At 42.8% G+C, this 19,280-nt stretch overlaps 1 protein-coding gene across 1 annotated transcript in view; it reads left to right on the top strand.

Annotated features, from left to right (window-relative positions):
* Window positions 1-2,734: 2,734 nt before the first annotated feature.
* Window positions 2,735-19,280, top strand: part of baz1a (bromodomain adjacent to zinc finger domain, 1A) — a 20,556-nt gene continuing 4,010 nt past the window's right edge. The window contains exons 1-25 of the mRNA XM_049595399.1: window positions 2,735-2,839; window positions 3,159-3,301; window positions 7,208-7,486; window positions 8,486-8,647; window positions 10,004-10,105; window positions 10,583-10,670; window positions 11,135-11,257; window positions 11,432-11,674; window positions 11,957-12,052; window positions 12,162-12,300; window positions 14,295-14,426; window positions 14,581-14,907; window positions 14,985-15,150; window positions 15,302-15,430; window positions 15,571-15,644; window positions 15,763-15,866; window positions 16,078-16,310; window positions 16,397-16,617; window positions 16,756-16,886; window positions 16,966-17,111; window positions 17,566-17,711; window positions 18,203-18,274; window positions 18,394-18,476; window positions 18,632-18,796; window positions 18,971-19,206. Coding sequence (XP_049451356.1) covers window positions 3,189-3,301; window positions 7,208-7,486; window positions 8,486-8,647; window positions 10,004-10,105; window positions 10,583-10,670; window positions 11,135-11,257; window positions 11,432-11,674; window positions 11,957-12,052; window positions 12,162-12,300; window positions 14,295-14,426; window positions 14,581-14,907; window positions 14,985-15,150; window positions 15,302-15,430; window positions 15,571-15,644; window positions 15,763-15,866; window positions 16,078-16,310; window positions 16,397-16,617; window positions 16,756-16,886; window positions 16,966-17,111; window positions 17,566-17,711; window positions 18,203-18,274; window positions 18,394-18,476; window positions 18,632-18,796; window positions 18,971-19,206 — 3,710 coding nt within the window. The 5' untranslated portion in view covers window positions 2,735-2,839; window positions 3,159-3,188. The remainder of the gene's footprint in view (window positions 2,840-3,158; window positions 3,302-7,207; window positions 7,487-8,485; window positions 8,648-10,003; window positions 10,106-10,582; window positions 10,671-11,134; window positions 11,258-11,431; window positions 11,675-11,956; window positions 12,053-12,161; window positions 12,301-14,294; window positions 14,427-14,580; window positions 14,908-14,984; window positions 15,151-15,301; window positions 15,431-15,570; window positions 15,645-15,762; window positions 15,867-16,077; window positions 16,311-16,396; window positions 16,618-16,755; window positions 16,887-16,965; window positions 17,112-17,565; window positions 17,712-18,202; window positions 18,275-18,393; window positions 18,477-18,631; window positions 18,797-18,970; window positions 19,207-19,280) is intronic.

Raw genomic sequence — 19,280 nt, 5'->3', positions numbered from 1 at the left:
CCACTTTATTAGGTACACCCTGCTAGTACCTGGTTGGACCCCCTTTTTAATTCTTGGTGTCATAGATTCAACAAGGTGCTGGAAACATTTGGTCCATATTGACATGATGACATCACGCAGTTGCTGCAGATTTGTCGGCTGCACATCCATGATGAGAATCTCCCGTTCCAGCACATCCCAAAGGTGCTCTATTGGACTGAGATCTGGTGACTGTGGAGGCCATTGGAGTACAGTGAACTCATTGTCATGTTTGAGATGATGTGAGCTTTGTGACATGGTGCGTTATCCTGCTGGAAGTAGCCATCAGAAGATGGGTACACTGTGGTCATAAAGGGATGGACACGCTCAGCAACAATACTCAAGTTATACAAGTGCATGTACTTGTAATATTAGTACCTTTACTCTGTAAAAATATGAGTATTTCCTTCCCCACTGTGTGTGTGTGTGTGTGTGTGTGTGTGTGTGTGTGTGTGTGTGTGTGTGTGTGTGTGAGTGACTAACTCTGCGTCATCACGTCATTCGTCACCCCTTCCTGCCGTTCACTCATCTGACGTCACCGCTCCATTTTGTCACCGCGGTCCTCCAGCGGAACCGTTTCCACGGCAACTATTGGCTGACGGCGGAGGAGCGGCAGGACGTCTGACCAACCGACGCTGAGGAGGACAGCGGAGCCCCGCCCCCTTACTCACTCGGCACGGTGCGTTCAGGTGACAAAACTCAGCTCGGAAACACAACATCACACACACACGAGGCAACATGTTTTTATATTCCAGAACCATCATCAGTTATTCAGACAATGAAACTGAAACTGGTCTGTGTGGTTCCCAGTATGACCACTGATGTGATTAATGTCGTCAAGAGCCTACAGAAGTGTCCAGAGGTGGGAAACTGTTTTATTCTAATGACTTAAATGGTTTTAATCTACTCTAAAATAAAAGTGAACAATTAGGAATCATTACCTTCATCATCATTATTATTGTTATTGTTATTATTTAATTTTTAAAACTGTGACAAACAGTAAATTATTAAGTAGCTAGTTTGATGACTGCTTCTTAGTTTAAATCTAAGATCCTTAGTTTCCTAAACATGTAAAAAATAAAATAAAGTGTATTTGTTCTGTATTAAAGAAACCAGAATTTATTTAGGAGGTCACCTTGGACTCTATTTTATAGGACAAATAATCAGTGACTTAATTAATAGAGGAAATATCGGGCTGATTAATCAATTTATTATTATTATTATTATTATTATTATTATTATTATTTAATTTTAAAGCTGTGACAACTGAATAGATTAATCAGTAGCTATTTTAACAATTGATTTATAGTTTAAATCGTTTCTCAAACATGTAAGAAAAATATTCATATTGTAGTTTATTTGTTTTGTATCAAATTAACCAGAATTTATTGAAGACATCACCCTGAACTCTATTTTATAGGACAAATAGATCATAGATGAGTGACTCAATTAATAGAGAAAATATTGGGCTGATTAATCAATTAATTTTTAAAGTTACTGACAGTTGCAGCCTTTCTAATATTACAACATTATTATTATTGTAATTATCATTAGTATCATTGCTATTATTATTATTGTATGGTTCTACTTTTACTTTTATCTGCTTCTCAAATTTATATGTACTTCCTCTATTTATCTGAACTTATTTCTTTTTATCTTCTTCTTCTTATTATTATTTAATTTTTTAAAAAATGCAGCAACTGAATTGAGAAAATATTGGGCTGATTAAACGACTGTTTTTTCCAAATTATTCTGTCAGTTGCAGCCTTTTCATTATTACTGTTATTACAATCATCATTATTATTATTGTTATCATTATTGTATGGTTCTACTTTTACTTTAATTCTCTTCTCATTCTCATATATTTTTACTACCTCTATTTATCTGAACTTATGTCTGTTTACATTATTATTATTGTCATCATTATTATTAATATTAATATTGTTTTTTAAGATGAGAAAACTGAATAGATTGAGTAGCTGTTTTAATAACTGATTTAAAAATATTGGGCTAATTAATGTATTTTTAAGTTACTGGTGGTTGCAGCCTTTTGATTATTACTGTCATCATCATCATCATCATTATTATTGCAATTATTATTATTATTATTATTATTATCATCATCATCATTATGTTATGTTATGGTTTCTACTTCTACTTTCACTCTCTCTTCGTTCTCATGTATTATTATTGTTTTATTTATTTAAAGCTGCAACAATTGAATAGATTAATCAGCATCTATTTTAGTGACTGATTCCTAGTTTAAATCGTTTCTTAAACATGTAAAAAAATGTATTTAAATTAATTTAGGACGTCACCTTGAACTCTGTTTTATAGGACGAATGATCAGTGACTCACTTAATCGGGAGAACATTGGGCTGATCAACCATTAGTTTTACTATTATTACAATTATCATTCTTATCATTGTAAGGTTTCTACTTTCACTTCTTCTTGTTCTCATATATATTTTCACTTCCTTTATTTATCTGAACTCATGTCTGTTTATATTATAATTCTTCTTCTTATTATTGTTGTTAATAGTATATGTAGTAGTATTATCTCTGACAATATGATGTCTTCAAACTCATTTATAAACTTGTATAACATCGATTAGATTAACTGATCCGTTCATTTTGATTGATTTCTCTGTGTATCAGAGGATCTGACCGGAACACTGAAGTTTCCGAGCTCTGTGAGGGTCCGTGAAGTAGATGAAAACTTGGTCAACAAGCCGCCAGTGAAGCAGCTTTCAGCTTCAGCCCGGGACTTCTTCTTCCTCACTTTGGACCGCGGATTATCTCTTCATCTTTACACAACTCGGTAAAGTCCGTCAGAGACGAGTTTCTACTGTGTTCTACCGACAGGGAGCGGGAGTAGAATGTGTGTTTCTATTGTTAAACAGTAGAAACGGTAGAGTCATCTCAGACGGTGAGGAGCACACTTCCATGTGGGCAGATTATCACCGACTCTCTGAACAAAAGACCCGCTCTCCTCCTCTCCGCTTCTGCTCGGTTTCCCCTCCGTTACTTTCCGGTCAGGACTCCGGTTCTGCACCGGGACCGGAGTTTGGTTTGTTTAGCGGCACTTTGTGTGTCCGGTTCGGTCTTTGTGACCCGGTTTCCCTCCTTTTTTTTCAAAGTGCTGCCGGCGGACGCGGAGCTGCTGCGAGATGCCGCTTCTCCACAGACGAGCCTTCATCCGGCAGAGACCTCCGGCGGACCTGCGGCCGGACGAGGAGGTCTTCCTCTGCAAGATCACACACGAGATCTTCAGGAGCTACGAGTGAGTCCCTCACACTCACCTGTCTCACTTGTCTCACCTGTGGGCCGCTTTAAACACCCGCTGGTCCCGCTGGAGTCAACTCTGACTGACAGTTGGTCGGTTGGCAAACTTCCAGACGAGATAAACTTCAGATAAATGAACTTTATTCACAATGATTAACAAAAGTTGTGTCAGCTGACAAACACGTCAAAGTGTCTGCACAGAGGCGGGAAACTGGCTCGGACAGGTAGATGGTGTCGGACGAGGACAGGTGTAATGTTAGCCCAAGTTAGCTAGCTGACTTAGCTAAAGCTGCTAGCTGTGTTAGCTAACCGTTAGCTGAGTGAACGGCAACAAGGCAACAAGGCCCGCTGTCACCAGACACTGTGTCAATAAAGTTTGGACTGTCAAGTACACCTGCTCAGGTTCAATTAGACACACTACACAGGTGATGTTGGACAGTTTGACATCAGACAGGAAACATGAATTATGGTAATGTGAAAAAAGCATTATATAATTATACATATAAAAAAAGTAATGTAATAAGTTACAGATTACTAGTTACCTTGTTAAAAATCGAATGTTACTACTTTATTTACTTTATCAAATTAATGTAGTTTATTACATTTGATTACTTTTTGATAACTTTTCTAACAAATGTTTTGAACTGGATTATAGAGATAAATAAACCATTCCTGCATGACAAAAAGATGCAAAGCAACACAATGAATTTTCTACACTAGGCTACAGACACACTTTTTACTGGAAAGATTATATATTCGGATGTAGCCTCTTTGTAATCCCCAACATTTAGATTTATTACATACTAGCAAATATATATATTTTAGAAGTTATGTTTGGATGTATAAAATCGGATTGTTGGGCAACCCACTTGAGCTAGCATTATTTATTTATTTATTTATTTAAAAGTTTATTTGGAAGGGACAATGCACATTAATAAACATCAGTATGAGATGCAGATGTAAATATGCCAGAGTTAGCAGAACTGCTAATTTACTCCCTTAGTCCCTTCCAAGTTAGCTGTTTAGATCACACATACAAATATACGCTAAATGTTCAAACGTTAGTAGAGATGCTACACATCGCTAGCTCGGTTCATTTCATTTTATTAAAACCATGAGTCATTCACATTTACTGGCATGTTGAAATGTCAAGTGGTGACTCCCTTCCTCTGAAGTTGTCATAAAGTCAGAATATGTGTCCTGTGAATATTTGTTCCTCGAATACCCAGTAAGTAAGTTATTCATATTCCTCTAGTCTGTAAGGGTCCACCGATCAAATGAATCAAAAGTGTTTTTCATTAAATGAATCCAAGTTATAAATATTGTTTTAACAGGATGAAGTAGTGTTGTGTCAGTATGCTGGGTGATGTAATCCTCAAGTGCCATGAAACAAGTGTCATAACATGTAATTAATATGTTATCTGAAGCCTGATTTTTATACAAGTAATATTGACACTGGTTCTCCCATCTTTGCTGAGCAACAGATTTGTGCTGCTGGGAGGCTGAAATTCTGATAGAAGAAAAACTTATGTAACCGAGACATACCGGGCAAAATTTTAAATAAGAAACAGGATCAAAAATATTTTCCTGTTATTTCCAAATCGTACCTGACAAAACCTGAACCATAAATACTATATCCATGATAAATCTGTATTTATCATTATATATTGATTGTTATCCAGATGTATCACTGGGACACACACCTACTCATATAATACGTCATTTTAAAAAGATATCAGATATGCCTGACATATAACAATGTATTTGGCTGATAACTATATCGATACATCCACTTTTTTTCCCACCTAATTTTAGTGATCATCAAGTCTCTTCTGTAGTGGAATTAACATCATATTATGTATACATACTCTTATGACAGTCCACCAGCAGATGAAGACATGAAATACAATACTTTAATGTATGTAATATTCATTAATTGTGCGAAATAAGAAAAAGTTTGTTGGCCCATTCTGATTTTAAAGCTGATATTGGCTGATACCAATGACGCACCGGTATTATCGTGCATCCTTAATAAGCTGTATAACGAGTATGATACATGACACAACATGATGACGTATGATATGAAAAGTACTTAAGAACAATTTAGAAACTTGAGGTTAACTCTTAACTGATCTTTCCTTCAGCAGACATGTTGACTGGACACAGTAGGAAAAGCACAAGTGTTCATAATAGGGTTAATAATAATAATAATAATAATAATATAATAATAAGGCATTTTATTTAAAGCATTTGTGTGGGAGACCAGAGAGGATAGAATTGCAATAATCAAGACGGGATGTGACCAGAGCGTGAATGAGAACAGCAGTGCTGTGAGGTGAGAGAGATGGCCGAAGACGGTTGATATTGCGTAGATGAAAGTAGGCAGACCAGGTAACATGGTTAATGTGTGCATGGAAGGAGAGTGTGCTGTCAAGGATGGCACCCAGACTCGTAACCTGAGGGGAGGGAAGGACTGTGGAGTTGTCAATGGTGAGAGAGAAACTGTTTGGCCAGAATGGACTTTGTGCCAACAAGGAGTACCTCAGTTTTATCACTGTTGAGTTTGAAAAGGTTGTGTGAAAACCAAGATTTAATTTGGGGCGGGAGAGTGGAAGTTGGCTTGGTGGAAAGATAGAGCTGGGTGTCATCCGCGTAGCAATGGAAATGAATGGCAAATTTCCTGAAAATCAGACCAAGAGGTAACAGATTATAAATAGTAGAGGGCCTAAGACAGAGCCCTGGGGAACACCGCTTTGACAGGAGAGGCTTGGGAACTGTAATTTTTGAGGTGTACATACTGAGTGCGGCCAGAGAGATAAGAGTGAAACCAGGTGAGGGAAGTGCCAGTGATGCCGATGGAAGCTTTCTAACAAGATGCGATGTGAGATGGTATCGAGGGCCACACTCAGGTCGAGAAGAGTCACGATGGTTAGGACACCAAGAGTTGGCTGCCATCAACAGGTTGTTGGTAATTTTAATCAAGGCTGTCTCTGTACTGTGGGAGGAGCGGAAACCAGATTGAAGTTGTTCATACAGATTGTTATTTGACAAGTGGGCATGTACCTGAGCAGCAACCGTTCTTTCGAGTATTTTGGAAAGGAAGGGTAAGTTAGAAATAGGCTGTAAGTTTTTCAAATTGTTAGGATCTGCACCAGGTTTCTTGAGAAGTGGAGTTATAGCAGCTGTTTTGAGAGATGACGGAACAAGACCAGAGGTAAGGGAGGAGTGTGTAATGTCAGTTATTCGCGAGGACAGGGAAGGTAGACAGATTTTAACTAGGTGGGTAGGAAGGGGGTCTAACTGGGAGGTAAATGATATACCGGTTTTAAGGTATGCAGTGATATTAAAGTTGTCGGTTATGATACCGTGTACATTTCCTAACATACAATATCGGGAAAAAATTGCAATTGGACAGAAAATCTCAACTTTATTTTAATTATTTTCAAAAGGAAGACTTGTTACACAAACTTTCATTGTCAAAATGGTTTTAAGTTTCAAATATAGCAATAAAATGTTCATGCAATAGAAAATAACCCTTCCATTTTAATTCCTTTAAGGCTCCTGTGAAACTACAGTATATTTTCTGAGATGGTTATCATACTGTGAAAACCTGATACCATTGCAACCCTAGTTCATAATGACACTAACGATGGCTCTGTTCTGTTCAAGTGCCCCAGTAAGAGTGACAGTGAGCCAACATGCACGATACGAGACACCTGATTAATTTCATTATTTACAGCTGTGTTGTTCCCACTGTGATGTCTGTGACACAGACCTCTTAAACTCACCACTTTAAGATTCTATTTAAAGTTCTTGTGTTGAAGTCAGTGTGATGTTTTTATTGAATCACATAAAATCGTCAGATTTGTGTGACAGGAGGTCTCACTCTGTCCCGTCTCCTCAGTGAGTTCTTCGAGCGGACCATCCTGTGCAACAGTCTGGTGTGGAGCTGTGCTCTGACAGGCAGGGCGGGCCTCACCTACCTGGAGGCAGTGGAGAGTGAGCGGCGGGCGAAACAGAGCCTGCAGAGCTTCCCTCCGTCTTTGCTGGTCCCTCTGCTCCACCTGGCTGCTCTGAGCCGCCGCTGCAGACTGTCAGAGGTCTGCGAGGATGTCTACGCCTTCGTCAAAGACCGCTTCTTCCCTGGAGAGACGGTGGAGGTCACTGGACGCAATGGAGCCAGGTACTGAGGGGGGCTGAGGAGCAGGACTGTGCACGTCCACACTTCACAAGAGCTGGTCCAAAGTTCAAATTCAGATTTCAGATTTAGGGTGCTCTCAGACCTAGAGTTGTCTTGCTTTGGTCTAAAGTTGTATAATTGCCTAGAGTTGGTTCGTGTTCTCACGGCAGCATTTATAAGTGGACCAGATCAAAGGCCTTGTGTGAGAAAGCTGCTCTTGATTGGTCAGAATTTCCATGTGGGAAAAATCCAGGAAGTAAAGCAAACGTTGAAGAAGAGTACACTTGCAAGATAAATGTGACACTTTCTAATGTCACAATGGAGGGACAACTACGCAGGTTGATTTTAGCGCTGCTCATCGTGGACTATATTGCTGTCATTGTTCATTTTAGTCAAACCATACAGTTTGAAAATGAGGCAAACGCGGCTCCAACTAGAAAACAATGTTTTGATGCACTGGATGTGCTAAATGTGCATATTAAGGCAGTACAGGAGGAGGTGCACATTAATAATCCGCCACTGGTGGTATTGCAATGAAAAAATCCCCTGCAGCCTAAAAAGCAATTTCCCCATAGACCACTATTGTGAAAGAGACGTCTGTAAAACTGCTGACAGGACACCTCGAACTACAAACAAGGTCACTTATGACTTTTTCTATTGTGAATTTTTGATCTATGCAGGTTTTATATCTGTAAAACCTTCCTTAAGCCAAGAAAAGCGATTTAGATAAAGTCTGTGAGCTGGGTGGGAACTCATGGACGGGGCCAGCAGGAGAAACATTACTGCACATATTCAGTGGGCCACATACTGCAGAAGTAAAACAGCGGCCATTTTGCCATCCGGTGTCTTGGTATTATTAAAGTCTATGGAAACAACCCTCAGTTCTGTCAGGAGAGCACCTGAGTACAAGTGAAGTGATGTCATCCACTCTCTCTCCCTCTCTCTCTTTCTCTCTCTCTCTCTCTCTCTCTCTCTCTCTCTCTCTCTCTGTGTGTGTGCTAGACACGTGTGTGAGATCCTGCAGGTTCACTCTCCTCACTCCAGCGCCAACGGAACGCCAACTGCTAACGGCCACACCAAACCAGCTGACGGTGACACCATCGTGATCAGCGACAGCGACGACGACAGCAAACCCTTCCAGAGTCCCACTGCACAAGTCAACGGGTCAGTAGGTCAAAGGTCATCTGGGTCTTATGTGTCAGAGGTCATTGTATGCAAAAGAAGGGTGTGTCATCTATTGTTATTATTATCAAAAGAAATAGTAGTAGATAGCCAATTATTTTTGTGTCTGTTAATCATGAATTGTTGCAGTTTAAAGCCTGATTTATGGTCCTGTGTTAAATCAACGACGTCACTTCGTTGTAGGTAGGGATGGGTCACGAATTTCGAATAGTCGTTTTATTTTTGAAAAATCGATTTTTTTTTAATGCGACTATTACTATTCGCCGTCTTATTTCCCCCCTTTATTTGACATGCAATTCAGCTCCTAACCGCACGAGGGCAGTATAGGATTGCTACAGCGGTGTGAGATGGGCTACCAGCTAGTTTGACGCTCTTCTACAAACAGGAGAAACATGCAGAGACTACTACTCCACGAGGAATGTCCACAGTCATTATTATTATTATTATTCGAAAAATTGCCGCGATTTTTGAATAGTGTTTTTGCTTGTGCTGCCCATCCCTAGTCGTAGGGTACGTGGCTACGCAGAAGGCTCGCCGTAGCCCCCGGCGTAGCCTGACGTGCACCTCCCCAAAAATGTAACTACACGTCGAGGTGACGCAGACCCAGCACAGACCGAGAGGGCTGTGACTGGTTTGCTTGGTAGCAACGCATTTCCGGTTCCGTATTTTCAGATTGCGCCATCCCCGCCATCTTTAAACATCTTCTGTTGCGATGTAGATGTTGCAGTATTTATGCTCAACGTTCAATACGGATACGGACGGAGCCGTCTGTCCGTGCTCCGCGCTCATTTCTCTGTGACCGGAAAAGCCGGAAGCTAAACAAAGAATCAACTAGAGATGACAATAACCATTCAGGAAAGGAACGCAGCCTCGATCGCTCTGGCGGTGAATTGCACTGCGACGAAATGGAGTGATGGAGAAGTTTAAAGGGTTCACGACGGCGTCACGGCAACGACGTAGGTATGTCGTAGGTACGCCGCAGGACCATAAATCAGGCTTAAGTCTCAAAGGAACTGTGTGAAGACGATATATGTCCTCGAGGGATGTCACTTAACTCCATGATGATTTAAGACTACAAATTAGAAAAGAAATAAAATCTGAAGGTGTGAAGACAAAAGTGAGACCTCTGTAGGTCTGGATAACACACCACAGCTGTCAGAGGGAGAGGTGCACTGTGGGTGATGTAGGCAGCAGGCTTTGACAAGGGAGATGAATGAGTGGAATGAAAACAGACGATATCTCTGATTCCGCTGCATAGACTTTCCATCGTGAGTCTGACGATGTCGTGAAATACCTTCGTGTAGAACTCCTTTAATGTGTGTGTGTGTGTGTCCACAGGAAGAAGACAAAGGCTCTGAGTCCGTCTGTGTTCAAATACACAGTGAGGCTGATGAAGAAAGAACACAATGAGCCCTTCACTGTGAAAGCCAATCAGATCAGGTGAGACACTATGACATCATCCATACTGTCTGTCTCTGTGTTAGTCTGACAGACACACAGAGTAGTTGTGGCCTGCCATCAATAATAAAACACTTGAAGAGACAAAAAGAAGTTATTTTTATTTATAAGCTTAGTTTACTGATCGATCAATAGGTGAAGCTGATAGTGACTGTTAAGAGCGCCCTCTGCTGGACCACCAGCTCATTACAATTTGAATATTTAGTTTGTTCAAACAGAAAAAGCGAGTCAGGAATAATTTCATCTTTTAGTGTGATCCTGAAGTTTCCAGAAAGAAAACAACCTTAAACACATCATCAGCATGTTCTGTGTTTCATGTGAACATGTAGAGTTTATTTCGAATGTGTGCAGTTTAATTTAAACATGCCAAGTTTTATGTGAACATTAAGTGTTTCATGTGAAATGCCTTTGAGGAAACTGTCTCTGCTGATGTTTAATGCTCATGTTGTGTCTGTCCAGTCGCAGGAAGACGAGTGTATCCAGAGAGAAACTGAAGCTGCTGTTTAAACAACACTGTGAACTTCGCTTTGGGACCGTCACAGTAAAGGTGAGAACAGCATTACACATCATGTAACACATACTGAGCGAGGTTTACACTGTGATGTGTCAGTCCATAGTATGAACAGCTGATATTCCGGCAGTGCTAACCCAGACCAACCTTATGTCTCTATAGTGACAGTTAATTCCAGCTTGTTACGGGACTTCTTGTGCACTTGACAGTCAAGCAGGAACCTGCTCCTATTTTAATCTCCAAGAGGTGATACAGGAAATGCTAAACACTGTAGGATAATAATGTCAGAGGAATATGAAGATGTATGTTGTTTTAGTCTGTCCTGTGCCTCACCAGAGGTCGTACAAAATAATCTGTGGTTTCTGTTTTACTCATTGTGAAACATTAAATCTCAGTCTGAGTAAAATTATTAGACTGATGAAACTGTAATGTGTTGACAAAGACTTCTTGCGTGCTAATGGTGACTTCCTGTGTGCTAATGATGACTTCCTGTGTGTCAGCCCTCCACAGAGAAGAAGTACCGGCTGTCGGAACAAACCTTCTCTCAGTTCTTCCCTGATGAGCCCCCCCTGTTCCCCTTCAGCCCCCCCTCTAAAGGTGGAGGCCGGGGCTCACCTGGACAGGTGAGTCTGATGGCTGTGTGCGGAGGAGATAGATATATAAGTGTTTGTAGTTAATATTGATTAGTAATATAAATGTAGAATAAGAAGTTCAAGTAGTATAAGTAGTGTGAGTATTATGAGTATGCTAAGTGTGTGTGTGATGTGTTTTTTTTTTTGTTTGTTTTTTTTTTTTAGGCGAACTCGTCGCTGCTGAAGGCGGCAGAGGAGAAGCTGAAGCTGCTGCAGCAGAGGGAGGACATGGCAGCAGCAGCTCGGGACAAAGCTCGGCTGAAGAAGGAAAAGGAGGAGGCGCAGGAGGCCAAGAGGAGGGAGAGGGAGGACAAAGAGAAGCTGAAAGAGGAGCAGAGGAGGAGATTTGAGGAGGAGAAACAGAAGAGGAGGGAGGAGAAGGAGCGCAGGAAGCTGGAGAAGGACAGGGTGAGGTTTTATCACCGTTATATTTATATTAATGAATAAAAAAAGGCAACTTTAAAACGATGCATTTGCTTCATTCTTGTCAAACATAACTCACTGAATTCTTTCTCTAGTCATTTAGAATTACTGACTGACACAACTCCAATACTGTTTACACTCCATATATTTCTTAATATGTATGCATAACTCATCTAAATAAGTTGATATCAAAATCATAATTTCAGCTCCAACAACAATAATAATAAAAATAATATTTAATAACGATACGTTTGTCGTAATTTTCAGGAGCGAGAAAAGCTGAAGGAGGAGAAGAAGAAATACGCTGAGCGACTGAAACTGTGGAACAAACCCAGAGAAGATATGGAGTGTGAAGACCTGAAGGTCAGTGAACGCACCACAGTCTCTGTTTCTGTCTCTGTGTGTGAATAAAGGTTAGATTGAACTGAATGATCTCTGATGGACGAGTGTTTGTGTGTGTTGGTTCCACCAGGATCTGCCCAGTCCGGTTCCAGTGAGGACTCGTCTCCCAGCAGAGCTCTTTGGTGAAGCACTGATGGTTCTGGAGTTCCTGCAGGCCTTTGGCGAGATCTTTGGCCTGAAGGACGAGTTCCCCGATGGAGTCTCTCTGGGTGAGAACACATTCTATCAGAACTAGACTAGGACCCTGAGGTTCTGCACAGGGTTCTGCTCCCAGTCTGTGGTGCTGTTTCTGTGCTGATGGGTTTAGTGGAGGCTCTACAGGTTGAGTGGACTCTAACAAATGTTTCAGAGATTCTGACGGTTCTAACATCAGTTCTAAAAGATGTTGAGTTGGTTCTACCAGATATTGTGAGGGTTCTAGGAAATGTTTCCTTGGTTCTAGTAGACGTGTTGCTTCAAGCTGATGTTGAGTTCACACACACGTTAGTTCTAACACACAAGTTAGGTTGGTTCTAGCAGATGTTGAGTTGGTTCTAGCACATGTTGCATTGGTTCTAGCAGATGTTGCGTTGGTTCTAGCAGATGTTTAGCTGGTTCACGCAGACGTTGACTTTGTTCTGGCAGATGTTGCTTAGGTTCTAGCAAAGGTTCAGTGGTTCTAGCAGATGTTGCGTTGGTTCTAATAGATGTTGCGTTGGTTCTAGCAGATGTTGCGTTGGTTCTAGCAGATGTTGCATTGGTTCTAGCAGATATTTAGCTGGTTCACGCAGACGTTGACTTTGTTCTGGCAGATGTTGCTTAGGTTCTAGCAAAGGTTCAGTGGTTCTAGCAGATTTTGAGTTGGTTCTAATAGATGTTGCGTTGGTTCTAGCAGATGTTGAATTGGTTTTAATAGATGTTGCGTTGGTTCTAGCAGATGTTTAGTTGGTTCACGCAGACGTTGACTTTGTTCTGGCAGATGTTGCTTAGGTTCTAGCAAAGGTTCAGTGGTTCTAGCAGATGTTGAGTTGGTTCTAATAGATGTTGCGTTGGTTCTAGCAAATGTTGAATTGGTTTTAATAGATGTTGCGTTGGTTCTAGCAGATGTTGAGTTGGTTCTAGCAGATGTTGCATTGGTTTTAATAGATGTTGAGTTGGTTCTAGCAGATGTTGAATTGGTTTTAATAGATGTTGAGTTGGTTCTAGCAGATGTTGAGTTGGTTCTAGCAGATGTTGAGTTGGTTCTAATAGATGTTGAGTTGGTTCTAGCAGATGTTGAATTGGTTCTAGCAGATGTTGCATTGGTTTTAATAGATGTTGAGTTGGTTCTAGCAGATGTTGCATTGGTTCTAGCAGATGTTGAATTGGTTTTAATAGATGTTGAGTTGGTTCTAGCAGATGTTGCATTGGTTCTAGCAATGCAACATCTGCTAGAACAGATGTTGTATTGGTTCTAGCAGATGTTGCATTGGTTCTAGCAAATGTTGAGTTGGTTCTAGCAGATGTTGCGTTGGTTCTAGCAGATGTTTAGCTGGTTCACGCAGACGTTGACTTTGTTGCTGACGTTGTTGCTTTAAGCAGAAGTTAAGTTGGTTCTAACAGATTCTGTGTTGGTTTTAGCAGATGTTTTGTTGCTTCACGCAGATGTTGCTTAGGTTCAAGCAGACGTTGTTTTGTTTCTAGCAGATGTTTAGAAGTTCTCACAGATGTTGCGTTGGTTGCCAGAGACTGGAGCTGCTGCTCCGCTGAGCGAGAAAATGTTACTGAAGTTGTAATAAACACATTACGACCACACTGAAGCTGCTGATTCTGCTGGTGATGCTCTGATGTTCGTCTGATCGTCATCACTGGATGTGACTTCAGTCGTAGGTTGTGAGTACGAGAACTGCAAGTAGAGGATGAGACGACGACTGGACACAGTGAGACGTGACTAGATGATCGTAATTTAGAAAATGCAGCACAGTGACGATGCAGATGTTTCATACACCAGATGTTTGTAACGCAGACCGATCAGTGTGCATTAACACGTGTTAGACCCGATTGTACATGAGTCAGCTTTCACTGTGTCACTTTAGTCTGCGTCATGCACTCACATGAACGTGACCATATGAAAGTTTTACTCCCACACTCGCAGGATATGGTGGCATATGTGACCATTTTGGTGGCAGCCTAGTGCCCTGTAACAGATCTTGTGTTGGTTCTAACTGATGTTCTCTGTTCACAGAGGTTCTCGAGGAGGCTCTGGTGGGTTCTGATCCTGAAGGTCCTCTGTGTGAGCTGCTGTTCTTCTTCCTGTCGGCCATCTTTCAGGCTCTGGACGAGGAGCAGGAGGACTTGGCTAAAGAGCAGGCTGAAGGTCAGACACAAACACAGAATGTGTATATAATTTGTGTAATTTGCAATTGTTGTCTATGTGCAGACCTGTCAGAGACTCTTGACAATGACTGTGTGTGTGTGTGTGTGTGTTTGTGTGTTGTGTATATAATGTGTGTATTTTTTTACTCGTGTAGGTGCAGACCTGTCGGAGGCTCTGGACGATGACTCTGATGCAACACAGTCAGCTCTCAGTGCTGTCGCTGCATTGGCTGCTGCCTGGTCCCAGCTGCATCAGGGCTGCAGTCTGAAGCAACTGGACCTGGACAGCTGCACACTGTCAGAGATCCTGCGGCTGCACATCCTGGCATCTGGCGCTGACTGTTACCACAGCAACGCTAAGTTCCGTTACCAGAAGCAGGGCGGGTTCACACTGATGGACGACCCGTGTGTTGAGCTGCGTGTGGCCGAGCCGGCACTGCTCAAGAGGCTGACGTGCACCTCAGTGTACGACCTGACGCCAGGTAAGTAATCAGTCACACTGTGATGATTGACTTAGATAAATATCGATCAGTTATTGATCAGTTATTGATGTGTTCAGGAGAGAAGCTGAAGATCCTGCAGGCTCTGGTGGGGAAGCTGCTGACGTTGGCGTCCAGCAGAGACGTGATTGAAGACTGTGTGGAGGAGCAGAGAGCCGCCAGACAGGAACTGAGAGAGATCAGAGCTGAACAGCACCGCCGAGACCGAGAGGAGGCCGCACACAGGTACACACTTTACACACACTTTACACACAGGTACACACTTTACACACACTTTACACACAGGTACACACCTGTTTGTTCTTTAAGGACAAAAACCCTTAAGAATCACATGAATTGAAAAAGTTTAAACTCCTCTTCCTTGACTTTTCTTCAGGGTCCGTCTTCGTAAAGAGGAGAGGCTGAGGGAGCAGGAGCAGAGGCTGAAGGAGAAGGAGGAGAGACTGAAGGAGCAGGAGGAGAGACTGAAGGAGCAGGAAGTGAAGGGAGGACTTCCAACGAACAGGTGGAGAAACTGACAGCAGCTCGATAATGTGTCAACATGATTTTAACCATGAGCTGAGAAATGCTCTTATTCTGAAAAGTCAAACCACTAAAAATTTGAAGGAAACTGAAGCATTGTTGATGTGTTGTCTTTGCCTGCAGTGAGACTCCTGTACAGCAACGCACTGAGGAAGACGAGGAACAAAACTCTTCGTCCAGTGATAAGAAGACAAAAGGTAAGGCAAAAAAAACATTAAATCTCAACTGAGCTCTTTTCAGTCTCTCCTCCTTTCCTCAAAGTCATAAGTGTCTCCTCCTTTCTGCTGAGTCATGAGTGTCTCCTCTCTCCTCCAGCTAAAGGTAACCAGAAAGACAAACAGACAACCTCTGACCCCAAACCTCTGTCCTGCCCCCCCACCAGCCTGACTGCAGAGGAGCAGGAGAAAGAACAGGAGAAGGTACATCATTGATCATGTCTTTGTATTCAACAGATGATGATGCTCAGAGATGATATGTGACATGATTATTGTGCCGTTACTGAACTGTTGCCTCCAGTTTGTTTTACATTAGCATTGCATTAATTAATCAGAGCAGTGGGTCACAACTGAGTTGGTGTGGAGTTATATTTCATAAAATCAGAGTGATCTGAGCGCCTTGTTCGCCCCGCAGGTTCGAGAGCTGCAGGAGAGGATCCAGAAGGCGGCGGCCTGCACCTGCCTGCTCCCTCTGGGCAGAGACCGTCTGTACCGCAGATACTGGCTGCTCCCCTCAGCCTCCACCCTGTTCGTAGAGGACGACTGCTTCGGCCTGACTGAGGACATGCTGCAGCCACGCCCTGCACAGGACGCCACAACCAAGGTGGAGGATGAGGAGGGGGTGAAGGAGGAGCCCGCCGAGGGAAGGTGAGTCACTCAGTTTGTTAAACATGAGGAGCTCCGGTGTGTCAGGGAGACGTTTCTAATAACGATCAAACCTTCCTCCTGAACAGCGCCGGCTCAAGCCCCGCCCCCCTCCAGACCTGTGGGCTGCCAGTCAAACGTCCCAACCAGTGGTCGTTTTACTCCTCGATGGAAGAGGTGGATCAGCTGATCGAGGCTCTGAACCCTCGAGGTCACAGAGAGAGCAGCCTGAAGGAGGCGCTGCTGCAGGAGAGAGACAGACTGACACAGCTGCTGCAGAACTGTGACAGAAAGAAATACAGCTACACAGGTAAATATACACAGTTGAAAATATTTATGTAAATATATAAAGGTAAGTATGTACAGTTAAATATACAGAGATGTGACTACACAGGTAAATAAACACAGGTAAACCACATGTAAACACTCACCTGTTCTGTTTGTCCAGATGACCCGGAGTCATCCCGATCTGTCCCAGAATGCACTGCTGCAGCTGAGACTCTGATGGAGGGGAGACTTAGAGACCTGCTGCTGGACATCGAGGACAGAATCCACCAGGGAACTCTGGGAACTCTGAAGGTACACACACACACACACACACACACACACACACAGCAGGTAATCTCACACTCACTTGTCTCTCTGTCTCTTTTCTCAGGTGATGGACAGACAGGTGTGGCGCTCTGCACTGCAGGCAGGAAACTACGAGCTGCTGTGTTCTGACGGCAAAGAGAACGGAGGGATGAACGGACGAGTGGAACCCATGGAGGTGGACTCACCTGCCCAGCTAAGAGCCAGAGACAGGTAGAGTTAGTAGCAGTCAGTCTGCAGTTGTGTTCAGCAGGTTTTCTGGTTTTGATCCAGTGTTACGTCAGCAAAAAGGTTCTGGGAAATAGAGTTTGTGTTTTTATTTTTCATCCAATCAGGATCCAGTTTCAAATCTGCTTATTTAATCTTTTAATCTTTTTTAATATGTACAGAGAAATAAGAGCCGCCTGCTGACTCGTCTGATTTTTGTTCTGCTGTAAAAAATTAAAAGATTAAAAAAGTTTAAAATATATTTGTCCACATCGCTCTACTCTAAATATTTTGAACTAGTTCACACTTCCTGCAGCTAGAGGGCGCTGTCTGTTAACTGAAGAACGAGAATTCCTGTTTGTCTTCTTCTTCAGTGTCTCACTGCCTGTGTGTTGTACACCATCTATGTACATATGTACAGTATATGTATTACATTTGCGTGTGTGTGTGTGTGTGACAGACTGCAGGAGCTGAAGTGTGACAGTGTGGCGGCGTGCAGCGGCAGTGGGACTCCTCAGGTGGTCAGCAGCTCGATACGAATCCTGGCTCAGGCCCTCGGTCACATCGAGCAAGGCATCGAGAGGCGCTTCCTCAAAGCTCCGCTGGGTGAGTCTGGAGCCAGAGCTGTTGAAGTGTTGAACCGTCATGATCTGGTGCATGCAGCTGCACACAAAGTTTCGCCTGGAAAACTTTTAGCTGTACAATGTTAGCAAGCTGATTGGCTATGAGTGAGTCACGCTATGGCGAGCACCAATGAAACAGTGGAGCTGGTAGACCTTCTTGCAGGTTCCCACTCAGCTACATCCTCTGCACGTGTTGGTAGTAAGTTAACTTTGCTGCACAAGTTAACAGATATGGATGTGTCAGTGACTCTAGAAGCATCCATGAGTGTGGAACAGGGTGTCACAAGGAGGAGGCAGATTAAACTGACTGAAGCTGAGCTCGTATACAGCGTACACACACAAGAAGTTTACAGTCACCTGTCAGCTAGATGCTAATGGAAACTAATGGAAATGTAGTTAGCAATGACTTATCACAAGGTCTGTGTATATATACCTGTCTGGTTTCAATAACACCTGGCTCCTCCCCCCAAACAGGTGACGAAGACTCAAAGAAAGACCAGAAGACAAAGAAGAACAAGAAGAAAGACGAGGACCAGGCCAGTGATGGTACTGTTGTTTGAGTCTTTGTTTGTATTTCTGTCAGTTGAATCATATTCAGTTCTGATCTCACCATCAGCTGTAAACTCGCTGTAATGTCTGTCTGTCTGTGTCTGTCTGTCTGTCAGATGGCAGTGACAGCGGTCGTGTCATTAAGACAGTGTTGGAGCGATGGAGGGAGTCCCTGCAGTCCTGTTCAAGTCTGTCTCAGGTCAGAAAAACACACACACACTTCATTTATTATTGTGTCATACACTCATCTATAAGTCATCATACACATCCTAAATATGACGATGTCTCTGACCTGTGATCAGTTTGTAAAGTTCACATCATCTGTTGGATTAACACGCTGATGTGTGTGTCCAGGTGTTTGTCCACCTGTCCAGTCTGGAGCGAAGTGTCCTGTGGTCTCGCTCCATCCTCAACGCTCGCTGTCGCATCTGCAGACGCAAAGGAGACGCCGACAACATGCTGCTGTGTGATGGCTGCGACAGAGGACACCACACCCACTGTCTGAGGCCTCGTCTCAAGGTACACTGAGTATACCGACTGTGTGAGGCCCCACTGACCAAAACTATCTCTTATCTGATCACTTGATTAATCGATGGACTGATTGATAGAATACTTGTTTGCTAAAATAATCAGTAGCTGTAGCTAGGTCTGTGTTAGCATCGTGCTAACACTAAACATGTCTCTTTGTTTCAGTCGGTTCCAGAGGGCGACTGGTTCTGTCCAGACTGTCGACCCAAACAGAGATCCAGCCGCCTCCCGTCCCGTCAGCGCTCTTCTATTGACGAAGAGGAGGAGGAGGAAGGAGAGGAGGAAGAACAGGAAGATGAGGAGGAGGATTCAGAAGAGGAAGAGGAGGAGTCAGAGGAAGAAGACGAGTCAGAGGAGGAGGAGGAAGAAGAGGAGGAGGAGGAAGAAGAAGAAGTGGTGACGTAAGTGTGTGAATATTTCAGCCTTGTTTGTCACCACTGAGATCTGTCTCAAACAGCAGCGTCTTCTCTCTTCA

The sequence above is a fragment of the Epinephelus fuscoguttatus genome, linkage group LG14 (assembly GCF_011397635.1).
Source record: "Epinephelus fuscoguttatus linkage group LG14, E.fuscoguttatus.final_Chr_v1".
Taxonomy (NCBI): Eukaryota; Metazoa; Chordata; class Actinopteri; order Perciformes; family Serranidae; genus Epinephelus; species Epinephelus fuscoguttatus.
Note: the sequence above shows the minus strand (reverse complement) of the source record. Positions and strands in the feature narration are given on the sequence as shown.